Below are 24,609 nucleotides of genomic sequence, written 5' to 3'. Positions count from 1 at the left end.
CTGTTACACACCAAGTTACTTTTAAAGATAGGTTTAATCAGCAGTCTAGGATGAACCTTATTTATACAAATTAATCTGCATTTTATTGCACATATAACTTCATGCGATCAAGTGTTGACCACTACAATTAGTAAGTGGTAAATTAGAAACTATTTTCGCATAAAGCTTCCAAATTTAATGTAACGGGTAGGTTTTAAATTTAAGGAGATTATAGTTATAATAAAAAAAAAGCTTTTAGGAAAATATTTAAGAGGCCACTTGTATCCTGGATGATTTAATTTTATCCTCATTGTAAATATAACTACAGTAGGCATGGTCCAACAATTTGACTCATTCTTAAAGCTGTATCAATAAAATATTAAGCCAATTATTTCCTGAAAGATTTAGATTCATCCTCATTGTAAATATAACTACAGTAGGCATGGTCCAACAATTTGACTCATTTAAAGCTTATCAATTAGGTTTTGGAAGGACACTAAATTACAAGATGAAGTTTAATTGGAGCACTTTGCTTTTAAGCAACTGTATTATTTGAAGTTTCACGAGAACAAAAAGGGAAGTTACTCCATCTGCCATAGAGAACAAGAGTCAGATCTCTAATGGAACGTTTTAAGAGTCAAAACTTAATACCAGGATAAAGAACAAAAATCTCACACCAAATCTTTAATTTTCAATATAAAAAATACAAAAATGTTAAAAAAATTCAAAAACTCAATTACGGACTAAAAAAGAATCATGCAAGTAGATATAAATCCTTAAGTCTTATTCCCTGTTGAAGGAAGAAAACTTAAAAGTAAAGACCATTTCAATTATGCATGAGTAGATTTGGCTAAAAAATCATGAAAGTTAATATATATTCTTGAATTTTATTCCCTGTTGAGGGGCAGAAAACTTAAAAATGAAGACCCTATCAATTATGCATGGAGTAGATAGTAAACAAAACAATATAAAAAAAAAAACGCTAGCAGTATAGGAAAACAGTTGCAAAACTCCTTTTTAAAACTAAAATTTATAAAATCTTGAAAACATGAAAGATCTGAAGACAATATTAAAAATATGACTATTTTGAGTGGTCATTTAATTCCTAATGAAAGCCTTATAACCCTTATCCATCATAAATTAGTATTTTTTCATCATAAAGAATTTGTAGAGTTATATTTCAGAGTCCGTCCAGCATTGGTTGCCCCCTCTCCCTTACAGAGGAGCGAGGTCTTCTCAGTAGCCTCTTTCAAATCCTTATGAGCTCCCCGACCAAAAGCTTCTCGTTCTGTGTTTATGTCAAGACTATAACTGAAGTCTTTATGTCTCGCTTCCCTTCTTTGCGGTTGAGGACTGCCGTCTTTATCTTTGGCTTCCACACTCTGCGGTTTAATACAGCTATCTGTAACTTTATCTTCTAGTCCTTGAAGCAGACCACTAGGCCCTGGATCTTGAGATTCCATTCTTTGTTGTTGAAGACTTCTATCTAGACTCATTCGTCTTTGAGGTCTATTAGTACCATAAGGACTCTTTGCTTTCCGTCTTTGGGGTCGAAGACTTCTACGTTGACCACGGGCTCTTAATCTTCGAAGTGGAATACTTCCAGCATTACCTTGATCATCCTGACCAAGAGGCTCTTGAACTCTTCTGCCTAGACGAAAACTGCGTGCATAACCGATCACCGCTTCATAAAAGATGCCAACCCTCTGAAGGAAAAATTGAAATATTTTGGGAGTAAGAAATACTATTACAAAGTAATCTTTTTAAAACTGAATTTTAGAGTTCAGTTTAACCTCATTGCCATTTAGTCAAGACATAGTAAAACTCATTGCCATTTAGTTATACATAGAAAAACTCATTTCCATTTAGTTAAGACATAGAAAAACTCATTGCCATTTAGTTAAGACATAGAAAAACTCATTGCCATTTAGTTAAGACATAGAAAAACTAACAAAACTAGATTAAATTTTTCCCAAACATACAAATAAGAGACTTTATTGGAGTATGAATTAAGCTATTGAATCAAAACTATTTAAGTATGAAAAGCTTTTAAGAATCGAGCAGTACTAACTTTCAACAAGCTTCTCAGTATAGACAACAGTGGGGGGGGGGGGGCCAAGCTGTGCCCAGAACAGCAGCACCACCCTTACAACTTTCATCGAGACTAGTTCGGAGATTGAGGGGCCATTGCAACTAAATGAAAATTGGAGGCCCGTAGTACTTTTGAACACTACTGCCTTTTACACCGATCTAGAAATTTTCATGAACTAAAACTGTGAAAGTAGCTTTTAATAAAGTCCGCTACATCTAAAACTAACCAAGCAAAATGATGTCGCAGGTGTTAGGCCAAGCCTCTGCAAAGGAAACTTCAAACAGTTGGGACTCTATAGTGACCAACATCTTAAAGTGAACACTTCCAAGAGAGAATCATTATACAGCATAGCTCCCAAAAAAATCCCAGAAAAAAAAAGAAAAAAATGAACAGAAATCTTAATTTTATTGTCCTGTTCCTCTTTAAACTCCTCCCTGACAGCAGGCAGAATATCGCCGAGAAATTTAATAGGGAAGGTAGCATCTTCTCTTATATAAAAAAAAAGGAAAAAAATGGACTGTAGGGAGGAATTTCACTTTTAGACGGCAAAGAGTGCAACGAGGTCTATTCCCAGCCACCAGTTTGTAGAAATGAAAAGGGAAAAAAAAAAAAAAAAAAAAAAAAAAAAAAAAAAAAAAAAGTCCATTGAAGAAGTGAAACCAGAGTAGAAATTAGGAGATAGGGCTCCTAAACTAGTAACTACTATGACCTCTAGGAGCTTCGCGTACCCAAAGGTCTGTTACAGGAAGCCCATTTCTAGGTAGTCGTAAGTGTCTAGCAACTAGAGCGTTGCTAGAGCATTAGGCGATAGTTATGGGTTCATTATCATGCCATTACCCATGATAGTTAAACTTTATACTGCATTGAAAGCCACTTTCTATACTCCGATGTGGGGAAGAGCCTATCAATAGTCATGCCCCCTTACATAATCTACAGAGACCCAATTACATCGGCATATATACGCAAAAAAATTATTTTATTACTGCTTGCTAAGCTACAACCCTAGTTGGAAAACAGGGCATTATAAGCCCAGGGACCTCAATTGGGAAAATAACCCAGTGAGCAAAGTTAAATTATGAAAAATGAAATATTTCAAGATCATTAACATTAAAAAAAGTGTCCTTACATAAGTATGAAAAACTAAAATGTAACAAAACAAGAGGAAAATAAATTAGATTAAATAGTATGTCCGAATGTACCTCTAGCGAGAGAAATCTTATTCAAGACTGGAAGACCATGGTACAGAGGTTATGGCACTACCCAAGACTTTAGGCTCTTTCTTTTCTTTATTCTTGAGTGTCCTCATCCTAGAGGAGCTGTTGACCATTTGTAAGAAGTGAACAATTACAGTACTAGTCAATCCCTTGTGAAAAATATTTATACTCTTGTCAGGTGTGTGAGGACAGGAGAATCTAAAGAACAAGTCAGACTATACTGCGCATGTATAGGCAAAAAGAAAGTGAACCGTAACGAGAGAAAGATCCAATGTAGTACTCTCTGGCCAGTCAAAGGACCACATAACTAATTGTAGCATCTCAACGGGTGGTTGGCACCCTAGCCAACCTTACACTACAGCAGTTGGGTCTGGCGGGCCTCATCCACCACCCAACAGCACGCTGTGTTGACCTAATAGCTTAACCAGCTTTCAGTTTAAGTTTTAACCATAATTTTAAGGGTTTAATATCTTATAAATAAGAATAGTTTAAATTTTGCCATCTGGTGGATGAAAATACCGGAAAGTTAAAAAGGTTTTATATATCTAATATCTATATTTATATAAGTAAATACTTTAAATCTAATATCTAATGCAGAGCTTTTTTTTTTATTTAAGGAAATTAAAAGCCCAATACTAAAATTATAACTAACCTCTTTTATGGTCGGGTAATATACCCAGCAGAATATACAGCAAAAGGTCATTAAAATACTTATTAGTCCCGTACATATAATAGGAACTGCTAAAGGCATAGGCTTCCTAGGATTCACATCTGTGTCTCCCACAGATTCAGCCATCTGAAAATAAAAGTCAGTTTTCATCAGTACTAAATGAATAAGCCTAACACTTAAACTTTATTAGATTCAAATGTCTCCCGTAAAGAGTGATAATGTCTTAAACAGAAGAAGTAACAGTGCCCAATGAATAAGCCTAACACTTTACATCAAACTCAAATTACCCATCTATCGTGGCAATGTCACCGGTAAATAGTGGCAATGTCTTAAACCAAATATTCAGGTAACTTTAAAACTAATTACCCATCTATCCTGGCAATGTCCCCCGTAAATAGTGGCAATGTCTTAAATCGAATATTCAGGTTCACACATTAAACTATTTGATCATTCAAAAGGCCAGAAATGTGGTCTAAGTATATGTAAGCTTATATATTAAAGGTTTTTAATTGCCATATGCAAAGACTAAAAAAGCTGCCGACACTAGTCTAAGGTGGTCATTACGCAGTGAATATTACTGCTAGTACAGTGGTAACTTTTTCGTATAGTATTCACATGGCAGCCTATCGATCCAAGCCTGGGACCAAAAGTTTATACTGTTAACCGGTGAATGCCAGTAATGTGGTTTGCCACCAAAATGGGCTAAGGGTGGGGTGGCGTGTTTCAGATTGCCTGGCTGCTACTCAAGGTTAATAGTTTACAACACCACGCTCTCCACCGACTCCAAAATAATGCAATCCTGCAGTTTTCATCTTCTTGCACAGTAATTAGGTAGTTATTTAAATTCTGGGAAAGCAATAATTAGCAAGATATGCTGAGGAAGAGGGAAGGGGCTATAAAAAGAAAATAACAGTTTCCTCACGAAAAGACTCTGAACTGACATTTCAACACAATCAACCAAACAGAATTCGTGATGCCAGCGTATATAAGCAGAAGTCCGTGATGCCAGCGTACATTTGATATACTGTATAATCAAAATATGCTTAGTTGAAAATGGATTAATTACCCAAGTGTCCATAAAATATGCAATGTACAAATAGTGACACTTTAGTAACCACTAAAAATTTTTATCAGGTATATTTTGAATATACAGTATATCAAATGTACGCTGGCTCACAACTTCTGTTCATGTATGCTGGCATCACGAATCTTGTTTCGTTGACTTTGTTGACATGTCAGTTCCCCCTTCCTCATCATATCTCGCTAATTATTGCTTTCCCAGAATTTGAATAACCACCTAATTACTGTGCAAGAAGATAAAACTGCAGGATTGCATTATTTTGGAGTAATTGGAGAGCGTGGAGTTTTAAACTATTACCTACTCTGGTAAGCATCTATGAAACTGGAATGAAACCAAACAACTAACTTTATTACTCAAACTGTATAAACACTAACTGAGCAGTATTATTAATCTTGCTGGCATCCAAGCCAATGAATATTAGATACACTTATATACCCTGAAATTCTAAGAAATTATGAGGACTAGGATGAAAATCAATTAGAAAAGTTCCAGAACACAGTAGTAACCAAGGTAAAGTTTTTTGACTACTAGACTCAAAATAGTTCCCAAACTACATGGCCCCATATCCTGATACTCTTAAAAGGTTAGGTTGAGGAAAGGAAATCAATGCATGGCATAAATACTCAAGTTAGGAATGGGAAACTAACAGTTACATCTAAGAATATAGTGGGGTAAAAAGTAAACTAATAAAAGCTCTAGGAGTGAAAAGTTATTTGAAACCACAGATAGTATTATATTTAACAGAACTGAAGGATACCAGAACAAAGGTTTCTAGCTCTAATTAGGATATTAAAAATAAATCTCAATTTAACGAAACCTTTCAGAGTAGGGGTTAAATGGAAGAAGAGGATATTAGAATGTCCTTGTAATAGCTCGCAACTTTAAATAAGCAATTTATGGAATTCACTGGAATATAAATTAAAGTAAGGGGCATGGATTTGATTTATAGGTTAATATCTAATACTGCCTTAAAATATTGATTGCAAGAGACCAGTAAAAATCGTGTCGTCTATTAACTAACAAGGTTAATTATACACAAGGATTTGAAATCTATGAGACTACTAGAAATTAAATCGGAAAGGTTTGAAATTAAATTCTAGGAGAGTACTAAATACTACTATCGAGAAGGTTAGTGCAAGAATCCGCTGGAAAAAAAAATAGTCGCTGAAGTAAACAGTATATAAGAAGTATACAGTATATATGAAGTATACATATATGAAGTATAATTAACCGTCCATCAAGATCTTCTCAAAACATAATTGCAGTAGCTCCGAAATCAATTCATTACAAAAGTTTTCAAATGTTTGCTTAACATGAAGTCGAGCGTTATAAATCAGTCATCCCGAATACAACAAGAAAACCACCCATTTGAAAAAAAAAAAAAAAAAAAAAAAAAAAAAAACTGATTAAAAACGAATAAAGTATAAATTCATTTTCAAATAATGCGCAGCACGATCTCAACATCAACTGAAATAACTCAAGACTGTTGAAACAAAAATACTCACTTTAAAAACACTAATCCTTTCGTTGCGAAGGATGAAGTCACTTAACGCTACACAACCCAAGATCGAACCACAGGCAATACAAGACTGCGAGCGAAGAGGTAAACATTCTCCAAGGATAATAAAGAAAAGGACGTACCAGTTACGGGAGATGTTTATGTCATACAGAACTGGTTTCTTTTCATAACTTATTTCTTGCCATTATTATTATTATTATTATTATTATTATTATTATTATTATTATTATTATTATCTAAGCTACAACCCTAGTTGGAAAAGCAAGGCACAATAAGCCCAAGGGCTCTAACAGAAAAAAAATAGTCCAATGAGGAAAGGTAATACGGAAATAAATTATTATATGAGAAGTAATGCAAAGTAAAATAAAATACTTCAAAAATATTAACAACATTAAAACATATAATTTATAAACTATAAGAGGACTTATTCAAGCCTGTTTAACATAACATTTGCTGAGAGTTTGAACTTATGAAGTTCTACTGATTTAACTACCCGCTTAGGAAGATGATTCCACAATTTCACTTAATTCAAAATGACTTGTGGAGATTTATGAGGCAATTAACAATCGTATCTTATTTCTTGCTTATAATATCAGTTTGGAAATATTATATTATAAACGTTTTCAAATATTAGTTATAGAGGGAGGATGACACACCTGAATATATCATGAGATAATATGTAAAACTTAAAAACATAGCATTGTCGTAACCCAATCACTATTTTACTATTCAAATCAATGAAATTGAATAGATATAGTCGTTTTTTTATGTAAAACACTGATTACTTGATGGTAAATATTATCAACCAAAGAATAACGGATAGTAATTCCATTAGCTACGTAGAAAACTTCCGTTAGTTTTACTTAGTTTTCATCCCTACGAAACAAAGTTGAAAACTAATTTACCTTGATTTTTTTCTTTATTTTTTAGCAACCATTGTGTTACTTAGATCGAGTTGAACACGACTGGGTTTAAAAAGATCAATGCTCACAGGACGTTGCCTCTGTTGTGTCCTATGAGTTTTGTTGATAATGGCATGAATTGAAGGATCTTCCTATACAATACCTACCTCACTGACAACAGACAGTCTTTTCAAAAGTATATTTGTGCCATCAATATCCCATAAAAGGCATATTTATTCTAAATTATACCATATTTGCACCAAACTGATCAACTAAAAATTAAATACATTCATATATATACACACACACACACACACACACACACACATATATATATATATATATATATATATATATATATATATATATATATATATATATATATATATATATATATATATATATATATATATATATATATATATATATATATATATATATATTTGGTCCAAGTATATGTGAAAGAAATCTATGTCTATTCAAGCCCGATAATGTGAGGATTATCATCTTTATTGACTCATAGTAGGTAATTCTAATTAAAAGTTTGTAATTTAGTCAAAAGGTGGGTTAAAAAGTTGGGCAAAACTCACTAGTATGAAAGACTGGTTTTTCTAGCTAAATAGAAAAAAATGGAGTTAGCACTTTGTTTGTAAAATCATATAGTTTTTCTGGTAAGTTGGCTGATAGCGACTTTGCCTTTATTTTGAGAGATTAGAGTGTGAGATAGAAATTTAATTCTCTTCCAGTACGATAATTAGCTTATTTTTAATATATATACATACCTATATATATATATATATATATATATATATATATATATATATATATATATATATATATATATATATATATAAATAAATATATATACATATGTGTGTATGTATATATATATATATATATATATATATATATATATATATATATATATATATATATATATATATATATATATATATATATATATATAGTGTGTGTGTGGGTTTCAGTACAAAATTGAGTAGATTTTTGTGTGTTGATATATATATATATATATATATATATATATATATATATATATATATATATATATATATATATATATATATATATATATATATATATATATATATATATATATATATATTTAAAGCCAATCAAAAATATTTAATTTAATTTTCCTAAAGCAGTATTCTGCAGATTTAACGTCAGTGCTTCCACATTAATTTCTAGCTTCCTTGTTCACAGTGTCAAAAATCCAACTTGTATTTATTATATAAATCGTTTACTAATGACTAAAACAACCCTACTTCATGCTTTCATTTCATCTTTATTATTGCGTAATATATTTTTTCATCAAACTTATTTCTGGTTAAATTCTAGAGACCTATTTTGAGCAATGATATAGGTTAACCTTGACTGTGAATTAGATATGTTCAAAAGTACCTCCCTAGGTTAGTTTGAGGTATAGTAGTTTTAATTAAGTTTACATATTTATTTTTGCCTCCAATTTGCCAGTTAACACTATTTGGTTTTCTTTTCCTGGATGATGGGGGAAGCTAATGTTGTTGGCGACTTCCCTTCATTTAGCCCAAACCTGGCTGGGATTTTTGTACTGTACTTGACGGGATATTCCCAAGAATAGTTGATACACCACAGGATGTTTCATGTGTTTATGTCTGGCAGTTATGAGAGAATAGTGTAATGTGTAAAAGCCTTTATGAGCCATTTTAAGAGTATTGGTAACGTTCATAATTCCTTGAAAATTACTAAAAAATTAAAGAAATTAGGTTGCATGTTACATTGTATTTGAAAAGATATTTTTCAGAACTTGAATATTATAACGTTTTGTTAAAAAAAAAAAAAAAAAAATCCTGTTTTTGTAGGTTAATATTGCCGTACTGTAATTGCCAGTCAAATTATTCTAACCATGGTGCCTTTATATCATAGATCTAAATAGTAAACAGCGTTCTAGAAGTTTTATTTCAGCTGTGACCCGATTGTGAAAGGATCTTCCTAATCAGGGAGTTGAGGTACATCAACTTGATTAGTAGTTCAAACTTGCGGCTTAGATTCTATTTTTTATGTATATGTTGACTAAGTCTCTCTTTTTAGTTTATAATAGAAATTATCTTAACTTTATTGCCGATCTTTGGACGTTTTGAATTCATAATTTGTTGTTTCTCGTGTATTTTGTTTGCTTCCTTATTTCGTTTCACTAGGCTATCCCTTGTGGGCTTACAGTATCCTGCTTTTACAACTAGTTGTGTAGCGTAGGTAATAATAATAATAATAATAATAATAATAATAATAATAATAATAATAATAATAATAATGTCATTATTTATTGACATAATTCTTTATAAAATAGGTATGTTAGGGTTTATAGGAATATTTACTTCAGGTACAAATGTGAATGTATGTGATAGTATGTATGTGTAGGTAGTAAATGACGCAAAGAATATGTAAAGTGTTTGAATTTGATCCATAGTGACCCCAAAGTTCACGTCAGAGCAATCAATCAATTTCTGTCCATCTTATAGCATTTTTAAGGAATGCATTGGATGTTTTAGACAGATGTACATTTACGTACTTCGTAAACATATAACATCCTACTAGGACCTGTTATTTTGAACATTTCATTTAGCTGCATAATAAGATTAAAACATGTATATAGTTCTAAATGAAATTCTTCAGAGGCAGGTGTGATTTCGTAATGCTGCTCTTAAAGCCTCCATATCCAGCAGTTGAAACCCTTTGTACCTCCTTGCAGATTGTCTACTTCAAAAATTGAATTTGACCAGAGATTGCGTTACATCTTAAAACTAGGAAGCGTAATTTGCAGTGTTTTGTCAATATATCTATAGAGTTTTTTATAACAAGACTCAGTAATTGTTTAGTATATATAGCTCTGAGAGTGCTAAATAGAGCTAGAATTAATGAAGTGACAACACTTCGTATAATATGGAACATACTATTAAGAACTACTATAACACAAAAGTAAGATCAGTTTTTGTTTATTATTAATTTGCCCAAATATATACAGGAAATCTTTATAATTACCTTACATGAAGTTATAAAACTGTTAAAATAAAGTGCAATTAATTTCAATTTGATTGCCTCACCTGAAAAAAAGAAAATTGAAATATATAACGTCGCATCATACATTAAATTGATATTTTAGATAACTATGGTTTGAATCTTAATCAGATTTCCTTAAGATTTATTTTTCTTTACGTATACAGCAACTAAATGCTAGACAGTCATATCAACAGCACAAATTAAAATTAACAACCAGTTTCCCTAGCAAATAATTTCAGCCTCATTTATTACCCAAATAGATTTGTAATTTAGAAATGTGCACAATGTTTGACATGTGGAAACCAAGTAAATTTTCTATTTATTCATAGTGATCTAACTTGTGAAGGAAGTTTGGCAATTATAAATATCCTTTCTACCGAAGAACATATACATTAACGCATAACACACGGCAGATATAATAATGATATCCTGACACCCAAAAGGACATTCGATATTTGAAGAGGAAAACTAGAAAAAGAAGGAAAAAACTGGCATGAAAAAATAATGACTGAGATAATAAATGCTGATAGCACCTTTGACTGCACTGAAGGTTATTTCCAGTCTCTCCTTTTAGTTCTCACTTCAAGTTTCTTACATCATATTAATTGGTTTATTTCTCAAACCAGCATGCAGGATCCAAGCTCGTACATGGCAATTTCCTTTTTAGGCTGGTAAGCCCGACAGTAGCTGGCCAGCTTAGCCATCTTTTAGGCAGGATTATATATATATATATATATATATATATATATATATATATATATATATATATATATATATATATATATATATATATATATATATATATATATATATATATATATATATATATATATATATATATATATATATATATATATATATATATATATATATATAAATCTGATGGGTCTTCCGCATTATTAGAAGACACAACTCGATAGTTACTGAATACCAATTAGGAGTGTTATGAGAAATTGAGATACATTTTGAAAATATTTAAGGCTAATAATTCTCACAATGCTCTCTATATCATTTAACAATATTTAGATACCGTAAAACGCTAATAATACATACAAATATTTAAATCTCTCTGCAAATACAAAACATTGTGAAAGATATTCAATAATGTAGAACATTAGTATAAAGAATGCTGCCATAACTATATCTTGGAAATGTTAGTATATAAAAGTATCATAGCATCTCCATATAAATGATTTGGAAATTAAAGTTTCAAGAGGAGTCCATTGAAAAATTAACATCAGTCATTTCACCCATTATATCTTAAAAACACGTTGAAATAATAATAAAAGAAATGGTCTCCAAAGATACGACTTTAAATGAATCCATAAGCCAGTTATATCAATAGTTCCCAAAAGGAAAAAAAAAAAATATTCTCTATCTCTCAGGATAAAAGAACCCCTTCAAATATATGGTTTTAATGAGCTCTAATGACTGTAAACTACGATCATTTGTACTATCATTAGAATATTTCTTGATTATAGAAGATTAAAACCAATTCATTAACATCTATGTAGTAAAACATGAGGTCTTATTGAACAAAAGATATTATTATTATCATTACTTGCTAAGCTACAACCCTAGTTGGAAAAGCAAAATACTAAAATCCCAGAGGCCCCAACGGGGAAAATAGCCCAGCGAGGAACGGAAACCAGGAAAAAAAATATCTTTTATGAACTATGACATTTAAATAAATATTTCCTATATTAACTATGAAAACTTTAACTAAACAACAGGAAGAGAAATGAGATAGAATAGTATACCAGAGTGTACCCTCAAACAGGAGAACTCTAACCCAAGACAGTGGAAGACTATGGTACAGAGGCTATGGCACTACCCAAGACTAGAGAACAATGGTTTGATTTTGAAGTGTCCTTCTCCTAGAACAGCTATATATTACTACACTACTCATTTAGATAAATAAGCAATAAGGGCAAAACGTTAATAAAACAATTTTTGTTCATTCTAAGTTGCACATGCGTAAAACTACCATAACTATATTGCCATGTATAAAGGGTAAAATTTCAATATTCGGTGTGATAAAAACGTACCAGAGAGCAATTTTAGCTTTTGCTATGAACACTATAAGAAAATAACAATTTCAATGCATATATCATGTACATCATAAAATTTAAAATATCCATTCAAACTGGACAAATATTTGCTCATAACTTTTAAAAAGAAAACCACAGATCAGGAAAGCTATCCTTAAAGCTATTATCTGATAATCCAATAATAGTAACCGTCTCCTGCGCCACAATAAAGGTCACAAAAAGTTTCTTCGAGTCATCCAAAGTCTCCGAGAAATTGATATATCGAAGCCACTTTCGCGCAATCGCCTCGAGGTAAGCCAATGCTCGCAGCGGTGCCAGGAGGAAATTAGTTGTCGCCTTATTCCAGAGGCGTCTGCAGATCTGAAGGTAAGAAAAATACGAGATTTTTTTTTTTAATCTCAGAAACAGGTTCGTGTCATTTATTCCATAAAGGCAGGCACTAAGCTGGGCAAGGGCATTCAGTATTGTTCTGTAAGTGTTGGATGTAGAGTGATCTCTCATTTTCACCAGGATCATTTTTTTTTTAAATAGGTCCTATATGGTAGACATGACTGTTTCCCCCCCCCCCTTCAAAAAAAAACAAAAAAAGGAAAGTATGTTAAAACGCTGATTTATTCAAGTATCAAAGGAGTGGTGGAAACATCTTTAAGTAAGTTACTACAGTAAACCACGTTACGTAACTGATGGCGTTACCCTCTTTTGGAACATTTTGGTGAGTTTAGTCATTAGAAGATTCAATTGAAGATAGTTTGATATTTTATATTATTTTTTTTTTTTTTAAATATTTCAAATATTAGTCAAATACTGCAGATTTATTCAATGTTCCAGGTCTAACAGAAATATAAAATTTCCAATACTTAGGTGAAAAAGCTTAATGAAGGAAAAAAAAAATTCTCTGTATATCATTTGTGCTAGTAGGTGGCCAAGATTTAAGTAGATGTGTTAAAAACTAAGGTGGAATGAAAAATCATCATCAACAATACATATATTTGAACTAGGATTTACCATATTTACGTATATGTTCATTTTGATTTACCATAAACACCATTAAGTACTAAATGCTGCACAAATAGTATATAAACCCCGTACTCTGCCCTCCATCCAAGTAACTTATAAAAAAGGTATATTTCCAAAATACCCAATAAACACAAATAGCCTTATCCTATAATTAACTTACCACCTTAATACGATCGATATGCCGAATACCTTGGATACATATGCACGAAAGGAAAATAAGGGCAATGCAAGAGCTTATCAACTTCGCAAGTTTGGAGTCATTTGGCTCACTCGAAGACTGGTCTTTTATGAGACAACTCTTCATCTGGTAGTCAGGCATTCTCTGGTAATGATATAAAGTACAAATAAAACATTAAAATAATCACAGGGTCTCCTCATCTGGTCATAATCAATTTCTTTTGTGAAATAAATTTTAGAAAGCATAAGCAGAGTTTAAACCCTTGAGGTTATTACACTAGTTTCAGGTAATTTGCAAGATTTTAATGTAATTCTCAGGGTAATTTTGAGGTAAATCTGGTTTTACGAAAATACAAACTTCAAATTTAAGGAGGTTGGAAAAGTTTTTTAAGCTAATCAAGAAGTTGGAAAAGTTTTAAGCTAATCTAAGGCAAAAAGCAGTAGCATCAAAGTAATGGACACATTTTCAATTTTAAACCCTGAAACTGCTCAAAACATCTTTATGTTCTGGAATCGAAACAATTTCCATGCAATGAAATGGTAAAAAAAAAAAATATGTACATTTAATGAACTTGAAGATTATTTCAAGCTATAAAAGAAATAATGTAAGAGACGCTGGATATCACCGTAAAAACATTTCTTTTGTACAAATAAAATAAATGGATGTGTAATCTACAAAGAAACGAGATTAACTATTACGGTATAACAAACATCGACTACTGTATCGAACAATTATAACAATCAAATAGCAATTTATGAAATTATGAAAGACAATGAACTCTAGACCATCATTGATAAAAAGGGGCCCCATCCCTAGAAATTTTTACCAATGTACAGCCAAATCTACATTAGTTGCCTATTAAAGCTAGCAAAAATTTAAGATATGTCCAATAGGTAAAATTATCGGAACCAGCCGTCTAGGATGTTTTAAAGAATAGTTGCTAATTGTGTTAAGAAGATAATAGTTATGGATAGTTTAAAGGTCCTGGAGCCAAGATGTGCCTCCATTTTAGAATCTTGAGTTTTAAATTATTCGGCCGCAAGATTGTTTAACATGCTTCACCAGGTTATTGAACTATTGAAGATAACAAGGCTTTCAAGGAATTGAAAAAAAAATTATCGAGGTGCTGCGATAGACTGAGTTTCAGAATGTAACGATGATCATGTGTGTACTATATTTTTAAAACATTAATAAATACATCAAACAGATCTTGTAGGTCCTGCAAAGTACAGTAATTTTTCGTGTTACAGGACCAAGAAAACAGCTTTCGATTGACGTATATAATGTAGGATATATGATATATACTCCTGGGATATAAAAAAAAAAAAATTACAGAAAATGAACTGCCATATTTCGAAATGAACTCCATTTAAGTAATTTATATGCATTTATAAAAATGGTTTATATGTAACGAATTCCTGGCACAAATGATTTACGTGTAATGAACACAGAGCACAGGTATTGTTTACATAACTACCTCCATGTACTTCAAGATAACTTCATATAGTATGCAGCAATTTCCCTGATTGATAACTATGTACATGCAATAAATTTCATGTAAGAGAACTTTATTGGTTAGCAATCACTTTCAGAAGTCAAGTTTATATAAATTAGAGTAAATTCTACGAATTAAAGGTCTTCCCATGGTAATGACTTTTGTCTGAAAGAAATTATTTTCTTCAAATACTGAATACTTTGGAATGAATTTTTAAACTTGTAATTAATATCTTATGAAAACTTAATGGATGTTAAGTCAGTCATTTAGATGGTACTTTGGGGTAACCTTTTGCCTAAAAGTCAACGACGATTAATATAAACTTATTTTAATTATTCTCTGCACAAAGTTTACAGTAATTTTAAATCAGATACCAGCCCATAGCATTTTGAAAAAAATAGGTCCTTACCCTAACTATATTAGGGAAGTTGGTCCAAAATAATCAATTAGTTTATTTACCCTACTTTCAGATTGTCATAGTATTTATTAAGAAGGCTGGATTATACATGAATTGAACAAAAATATATTTACCAATCAAAACAATAAAAAGTTAATAGTATTATGGACTTTAATTTAGAAAAACAGTGGCTGTGAGTAAAGAAGAGTAACTATACTTCGATAATCAATTTTGAAATATTGCTCCCAAAGCTAAAAACAACGACAGGAATAATTCATCCACAAGGTAAGAACTATATTGTATTATGATCAGTGCTAAAATTTGTAAAGATATATATTTTGAAAAAAGTAAATTATGCCCTATGTTTACTGTTGTAAGTTATAATTCAGGAACATCTTGAATGACTACACACCTTAAAGGAGTTATGTAAGAGTAAATGAAAAAGCTTAAATCATTACCTTGGGAAAAGTCAAGAAAGATCCATTAAGAACAGTATCCAACACAAATAGCAATAACTTTAGATATCCTTGCCTCCTAATCTAAAGACACTTGAACTTTGGAGATTTACGGATTCCTTTTGACAATTGAAATCCAACTTCTGAATTTTCTTGCGTTATTGGATAATCTGCCAGCTTTCAGAATAAGGGAATTTCAGATTTTATAATATCTATAAAACATATGTCAGACTTTGGTGGATATGACTTTTAATCTAAGATCCCCTGACTAGAGACAAGCCCTGGGCAGTCACCAATGAACATTGACCACTATGGGGACATTACTATGAATCACTAAAGGTTAGACAGTAACTTTCATAGGTTGAATTACACGCGGCTCCTCATTCTTTTTAATTTCCTCTCAGAAAACCACGAACTTTATAAACAATAACAACATTTAAAATAATCAGAGAAAATAACATTCACAGATCTCAAGTAAACTAAGAATAATGTCTTATAATTTGTGTAAACTATCAGCAATTAATTAAGGATTAAATCATTAAAATATATAGAAATAAATACAAGAGAACGTGAGCGAAATAATTTTGGAATGCAGGAAGCTACTGAAAGAAAACGGCCAACAGCAAATTACTAAAGGCAATACTAAAATGAATGACTAATTTTGCATGACATATTAATATTTGACATTCTCCCCACCATAAGGGCAAAGGCACTTATCTTAACAATTTTCACAATAAGTAGATGAGTGGGTGTCTGGATATTTTTTTGGACAACCCATTTTAACATAGGAACAATAACAATCCTGTAGTTTTGGACAACCCATTTTAACATAGGAACAATAACAATCCTGTAGTTTATAACATACTGTACCATCAACTGAAGTAACAGTACAACTCAAATTATTCAAGCATGTCATTTACAAATCTAATTTGTAAGGTCTTTTAATTTGACGACCCTTCTTAGAATACATGTTACCATCAACAACAGTATTTCCATTAGGATTCTGTTCAGCTGTCCTATCATCTATTACAATATCCATTTCAGAATTATCATTTACATGTACAGGGGCTTCTTTAAACCAGGGTTCAATTGAGCATTGATCTCCAAATCATGAAGTCTTTGTATTGATCTGTTAACAATACCCTTCCTAATTTTAACATCAACACTGCGAATCAACCCATCCCTTCCAAGGTATACATTTACAATGACTCCAATAGGCCACTGTAATGTGGGCATATGATCTTCTTTAACAAGCAGAGGGCTACCAACATTCAATCCACATTTTTGGTTACACCCCTTAAATACAGGAGGTAGATTTGCTATATAATCTTTCCTCCACACATTCCAAAACTGTTCCAACCTTTTATTTCCAATTTCTACTCTATCACATAGATCATCTGGAGTTAAAACATATGGTTCAATGTCAACAGAGGGTTTAGAAGTTATATTCCTACCAAGAATAAAATGAGAAGGGTTAAGATAATGTTCAAAGTCTGGCTCATCACTCACAAAGGTTAGAGGTCAAGAGTTTATGCATGGCTCAATTTCTACAAGAGTAGTCTCTAATTCATTCATACTTACCTATCTAATTCCCAAAGTCTTTTTCAAGGCTATTTTAACTGACCCCACAAGTCTCTCAAACAAACCTCCCCACCATGGTGATCTTGGTGCGTTAAACCTCCATTTAAGTGCCTAAGTGCCCGAATACCTTCTGCACTTCCGAGGAGGCTGCGACAAAGGTTTTGGCATTATCGGAATAAATTACGCTCGGAATACCTCGACGAGCAGCAAATCTCCGTAAAGACCGCATAAAATCGACCAATGACATGGACTCCGTGAGTTCCAGATGCACTGCTCTAACTATAGCACAAGTAAAAAGCAACATATTATAATTTCTTTCCTGAATAATCAGCACTAAATACTGGCCCCGCAAAATCTATACCTGTAACTGCAAAGACGGGTGCTGGAGTAACCCTCAAATCAGGCAAGGGGGCAGCAGGTTGACTATAAGGACGGCTATCATGCCGGCAACAATCTACACACTCCTGTACAACAGTCTTAGCCATTCCTCTTACACCAGTTACATCAAAACTGAATCTTAATGATGAAACAATGCTGTTTACACCAGCATATTTAAGAAACTTATGTTGAAACTGTACTAAAAGCTTGGAGAAATGTCCTTTAGGAAGAATGACTGGGTGTTTTGACTTATAACTCAAGTCAGAAAAATGAAGTCTACCCTTTATCCTCACAATACCTTTATCATCAATAAATGGATCCAGTTTTCTTAATTTTGAATTTTTTGGAATCAACCTTTTATCAGACAAAGCTTGGATTTCACTGGGGAAAGCTTCTCTTTGCACTACATAAATCAACCTTGCTTTAGCCTTATCTAATTCTTCAGTAGTAAAACCACCAGTATTCACAGCAACCCCTGACCCTTTTTTCTTTACAATTGCTTATAAACCTTTGAACATACCCAACAATTCTTATTGACTCATTAAGATTAGTTTATTTTTCAGCATCAAACATGGGAGTTGCAGTCTGGACACTTGAACATACTAATGGTCTTCAGATTCATTATTTACAGTCTCATTAACAGTAATGGAGTTATCACCGTCCTGAATACTAAATGTAGGATCCGACAGATTACAAGAACCATTAAACCAAAGGTTATTTCCAAAAAACTTTCCCGCTAGTAACCCTCTAGTCATCAAATCAGCCGGTCTATTTGATCCACTACAGAGATGTCAGTGATTCGGAGGTGTCAAGTGCTGAATTTCTCTAACTCTGTTGTTAACATACATATCCCTCGTCACTGAATCACACTCTATCCATTCTAAAGTTATTGTTGAATCTGTCCAACATAAAATCCCATGTTTGATCTTAAAATCCAGAGCCCTTCCGACAAATCTCAACAATCTAGCACACAATAAGGCTCCGATTAATTCCAATTTAGGAAGGGTGAGTTTCTTAATTGGTGCTACTCTAGCTTTAGACATGACAAGTGAAGATTAGCAATAATTTCCAAGACAAACCCTTAAGTATACACATGCACCAAATCACTTCTCAGAGGCCTCTCCAAATCCATGTATTTCAATTTGTTCAATACTCTTCCAAGGTACATTAGTAAAATAACATCACCTTATAGCTAGGGAAGTAAAGTTTCTAGTACTATCAATCCACTTCTTCTTAAGTTTTCTCTTTACTTCATCTGACAACTTGTCATCCCAAGAAATCCCCAACTTCCACATATCCTGGAATATTATCTTTGTATACAGTATAAAGGGGCTGATAAACCCACAAAGATCAAACATCTTAGCTATCAAACTCAAAACAGTTCTCTTTGTAAATGAAATTTCTAAATTAGGACCCAGATGAAGACCACAATAAGAGATTTTATCATCATAATTTGACCATTTAAGGCCTAGCACCATATTAATTTTATCATCACTTAAAGTTTGCATTTTGTCCTTAAATTTAAAAGCAATTACTACACTATTGGAGGAAACCTTTTCAAGGGACATATTAGCACCAGCCAAAATATCATACGCAGTCTTAAATTTAGTTGCTACTTCTTCTACAGTATCAGCTCCGCTAAACCAATTGTCTACATACATATCTCTAAATCTTGAACAGCTTCACATTCAGAGTAATTGCTTCAATGGTGTTTAACAACAATATTTAGTAGAAAGGGGCTTGAGGCGTTGCCAAAAACAACTCTATATAATCTCATATGCCTTACTCCATCTTTACCTGGCATCAAAAATCTATGGACATTTCTGTCCTGACTGTGAACATTAATTTGTAAAAGGGCCTTAACAACATCAGCAGAGATCATGTACACCCAACGTCTAAATCTAATCAATATCTCCACTAAATCTGGGTTTAGAGAAGGACCTGTCCACAGGCAATTATTAAGCGAGATTCCATTAGGCCCCTACGCAGAAGCATAAAAAAACTGGATGTATCTTTGTAGTGCTGCTATTTAATTTAACGACAGGTCTATGAGGCATGTAATAAATGGGTCCCTGTGACACCAAGTCCTCGGAGGGAATTTCCTCAATTATCCCCAAGGACACATATTCATCAAAAACCTTCATATACGCATCCTTTAAATCTTCATCTTTCTCAATCTAACCAAAAGCTTATTTAATCTCTTCATTGCTTGATTTACATTACTCATCAGTGAATCCTTAATACTGTTATTTTTCCAAGGTAACTGAACTTCCTATCTGCCATTTACAAAATCTATTTTATCTTCAAAGTCTTGAACTACACTTTCCTTGATATCTTCTTTACATTCCTTACTAGTAATACCAATAGTTTCTAAATCCCAAAAATATGACATATCAGCATCGGACACCCCTGATATGCTGAGGAGATGAGGACACAAAGCCTGATAATGAAGACGTACTTACAACCTTAGTAAAATTACGCCCCTTGTCTACATTTCTCGATAAAACCCAACCAAACACTGAACTCATGGCAACAGTTTTCCCCACTTGTACAGCATCTTTAGGATTCATGAAGCTCCAGTAGTAATCCAGACCTATAAGAATATCTATTTCTAAAGGAGAACTATCATCAAAGTCATCTGCTAAATCTAAATGACTAAAAGCATCTAGGATGTGGGTTGGAACTATTGGTGTAACTAAGGGGTTACATAACTTTGGAAAACTTGCAGCAAAAATGGGAATAATTTTTCCTTTATTATCCAAGACATTCAACTTGTAAATATTACATTCTATATCCTTACCAGAGCTATGACCACCAAAGCTACTCTAAGGGGCATCAGTCCCAGCTATCCATTCAGGGTTACAAATTTCTGTAAACTTACAACTAAGATAAGAGCAATCACAACCACTATTGAACAACAATTTAGCAGTGACAAAACTTGCCTTATTATTCATTACCTCTACCTTAGCCGTTTGTAATACAGTCTTATTACTATAGTGGCCTGACAACATACTAGCTGAGGGAGGTGCCACATGATCACCATTTTCTACATTTGTTTTGGGGGGCCATATTCAGCTTAATGCCACACATTACTACATTAAGGCCACCTTGACACTTAGTACACGTTTCTTTACAATTTTCAGAAATATGGCCCCTATTCGAACATTTGAAACAAACGCCTAATTCTCTTATCTTATCATACCTCTGCTGCCCATCCAATGCTAAAAACTTGTGACACCTTTCATATGTATGGTTTAGCTTAGTACAAAAAACACAATTTGAACCCTCACTTTGAGAAACTGCATGTAAGGCAGAGGTTGTACACAAATTATCTTTGCCATCTTTACTATTAATATTCGTTCTTTCCACATTTCTAACATGAGGCCCAGAAGCTGGGTTATTTTTTCTATACATCTCACTTCTTTCTAGCACTTCTAATTTACTTTTAAGCCACTCTAAAAACCATTCAAGATCACTTTCATGGCCACTACACTCTCTTGACCATTGTAACCTTAACTCCGTTGGAAGCCGAGACACAATCATAGAGGTTAGGAGAACCTCACACTGCTTGCCTGTTACTCCAAGGGCATCTAAGCTTCTTGTACACTTTGTGACTTCATCCCGAAGTCTTCAAAGTTGTTTTGTGTAGCTCTTACCTTGGTTGATAGGTACTTGAATGGAAAAAAGAGCTTGGACATGTGCATGAATAATGCACTCAGACTTGCCAAATCTTTCCTTGAATAAGTCGACAACTGTTCTATAGCTGGCACTGGTGTGTGGCACGCCTTGCACCACATCCTTGGCAGGACCGTCTAACAGGGATAGCAAGTAGGTCAACTTACTAATGACTGATAACTATGTGTTGTCTATGTAGGACGAAAACTGGTCCCAGAAACTCTACCATTGGGTTATTTCGCCATCAAATCTTGGTAATTCTAGTTTTGGCAGCCTTGCATGAATGGATGCTGCACTTGCAGAACTTCCACGGTCGTCATCACTGATGCCTGCTGCCGAAAAATCTATAAGCCTATTTGCACATGGCAGCCTAGTCTGCCTAGCCCTATGCCGTGCACGATCTGCTTGTTCTAAGTAATTTTCTAATTCCTCAGGTTTGAGTTCTATTTCTAATTTATCCTGCACTTCTTCTAGTTTAAAGAGTCTTTTATCCATCTCTTCAAGAGCTTCTACTAATTCACTTGAGGTAAGAGGTGGGTCTCGAACTAGTAGGGTATCAATTCTATTACTAACTCTAGTCACCCAGCCTCAGCCGCTGCCTTTGCCCTATGTAACTGCTCCATTATAACTATATCACTGGGTGCAGTTTCTAAAGAGTTACTGATAGTTCTTACCGGGTACTAATAGTTCTAATTCCGGGTTTGGGCACCAAATGACCACTATGGGGACATTACTATGAATCACTAAAGGTTAGACAGTAACTTTCATTCAACTTGAATCCCACACGGCTACTTCTCTAAGTTCTCTTTAATATCCTCTCAGAAAATCACAAACTTTATAAACAATAACAACTTTTAAAATCATCAGAGAGAATAACGTTCACTAATCTCAAATAAACTAAGAATAATATCTTATAATTTGTGTAAACTATCAGCAATTAATCAAGGATTAAATCATTAAAATATATGGAAATAAATACAAGAGAAAGTGAGCGAAATAATCCTGGAACGAGGGAAGCTACTGAAAGAAAACGGCTAACAGCAAATTACTAAAGGCAATACTAAAATGAATGACTAATTTTGCATGACATGATATTGATATTTGACAAACGTTTCAGCATAGTGAATTAATAAAACTTTTAGTGCATATGTATTATAGTTAACATTTATGTACGCACTGTATACTAAACTTTATAAATAAACTTCATACTTACGATAGTAAAACACTACACACTTGCCAAAGAATTCCGTGTCTTTACAGAGAAAGATGCAGTCAAGAATATAGTAGGAAAAGGATCATAAAAATATGTTATCTACTCAGTCTAATATTTTCAAATAGTCTTCAAGAAATAACTAGTCAATAACAGTCCAATTGAAGACTTATGTCATGTAACTGGTAGTTAACATTGATACGTTACAGAGTCCACGTAAGGATTATGATAAATATATGACACTTGGTATTGTTTCTTAAGTTTTTCCCTTATATTAAAAATTCGAATTCTAGCGTCTTATCACGTTGCCATTTACTAATGATTTTTTTATCAGTGATGTAATATTTGGTAAAACATAAATGATACGAATGAGATATTGAACGAAATTAATATAATAAAAATTATTTATGAAAGGAAGTTGATGAACAAGAAATCTTTTGGCTGATAAAAAGTGAGTGGGTCATGTGTATGAATTACAAAATGACATGAGGGACCGGAGGTATAAACTGAGTAATAGGAATAAAAACAGGTCAAATCCATGAGTTAAGCCCTCTTAATCATGAGGCTCAATACTACACAGTATTGTAAAAGTTTTATTCCAGGTGTGTCCAAGTTGTGAAATGATCTTTCTAGTCCCATCGTTGAATCAGTAAAATCACAGAAGTTCAAGCTTACAGCAAAAGCCCTTTTTTCTTTTTCATTTTGAACAGGCTGACATGAATATTTATATAGTTTACTCATAAAATATATGTTTAGACGTTGTTGCTGTTTTTTTTTTTTCGTTTTATTTGCTAATTATTTCTCATATCGTTTATCTATTTCCTTATTTCATTTCCTCACTGAACTATTTTTGATGCTGGAGCCCTAAGGCTTATAGCATCTCGCTTTTCCAACTAGGGGTGTAGCTTAGCTAGCAATAATAATAATAATAATAATAATAATAATAATAATAATAATAATAATAATAATAATAATAATAATAATAATAATAATGGTTTTGGAATTCGCTCATCCTTTTTGAAGTTTTACTGCTGAGTAGTAAGACATTCTCTTTCCCTTTTAAAAAAAATGTTGGTGGATAGGTTTATTTAATTAAACCATATAGCTAGAAGTGGGGCTTGGGATATAATTTGGTGCCAAGATGAAACTTGAAAAATACCCACAATTTTGGAATAAATTGGAAGAACTTACTTGAAAGAATATAATGTTAAAAAAGCTGCATGGCTTGTTAATAAATCCCATATGTAGAATAATTAAAACTTTTCAATTGTTCGGCACCTATTATGTCCATAATGTGTGTTACTCTTCCAAAAAAAGATTACTTCGATTAAATATATAGACTTTGTAACACAGGAGAGAGAGAGAGAGAGAGAGAGAGAGAGAGAGAGAGAGAGAGAGAGAGAGAGAGAGAGAGAGAGAGAGAGAGAGAGAGAGAGATATCACTAGCTGAAAACGAAACGGACTGTGAAACTTTTGTCATAAATTTCCTGTCTAGAATTTTATTTTCATGTTTATAAACGAGTTCAATTTTTTCTTATACCATTCTTAGAAAATGAACGTTAAAAAAAGATGGATGAAATAACCATAATAAAAATGATAGATTGTAGATTCAAATACTTCAAAAAGTGTACAACTCAACGATAAAAATCAAAGTAAGC

General features: G+C 32.7%; 1 protein-coding gene and 1 long non-coding RNA gene across 2 annotated transcripts; both read right to left on the bottom strand.

Moving 5' to 3' along the window:
• Nucleotides 1-650: 650 nt before the first annotated feature.
• LOC137653601 (uncharacterized) lies at nucleotides 651-6,672 on the bottom strand. The gene is made up of 3 exons (XM_068387141.1): nucleotides 6,542-6,672; nucleotides 3,938-4,081; nucleotides 651-1,685 (listed from the first exon to the last, which is right to left on the bottom strand). Exons 2-3 carry the CDS (start codon nucleotides 4,079-4,081, stop codon nucleotides 1,134-1,136), a joined length of 696 nt encoding a protein of 231 aa, XP_068243242.1. The 5' UTR covers nucleotides 6,542-6,672; the 3' UTR covers nucleotides 651-1,133.
• Nucleotides 6,673-12,365: 5,693 nt separating this feature from the next.
• LOC137653210 (uncharacterized) lies at nucleotides 12,366-22,522 on the bottom strand. Its single transcript, XR_011046431.1, has 3 exons — nucleotides 22,416-22,522; nucleotides 13,743-13,904; nucleotides 12,366-12,925 (listed from the first exon to the last, which is right to left on the bottom strand). It is a non-coding gene; the product is annotated as an uncharacterized lncRNA (long non-coding RNA).
• Between the last annotated feature and the right edge of the window lie 2,087 nt (nucleotides 22,523-24,609).

Source organism: Palaemon carinicauda, chromosome 14 (genome assembly GCF_036898095.1).
Source record: "Palaemon carinicauda isolate YSFRI2023 chromosome 14, ASM3689809v2, whole genome shotgun sequence".
Taxonomy (NCBI): Eukaryota; Metazoa; Arthropoda; class Malacostraca; order Decapoda; family Palaemonidae; genus Palaemon; species Palaemon carinicauda.
This window is presented reverse-complemented; position numbering and strand designations above follow the sequence as displayed.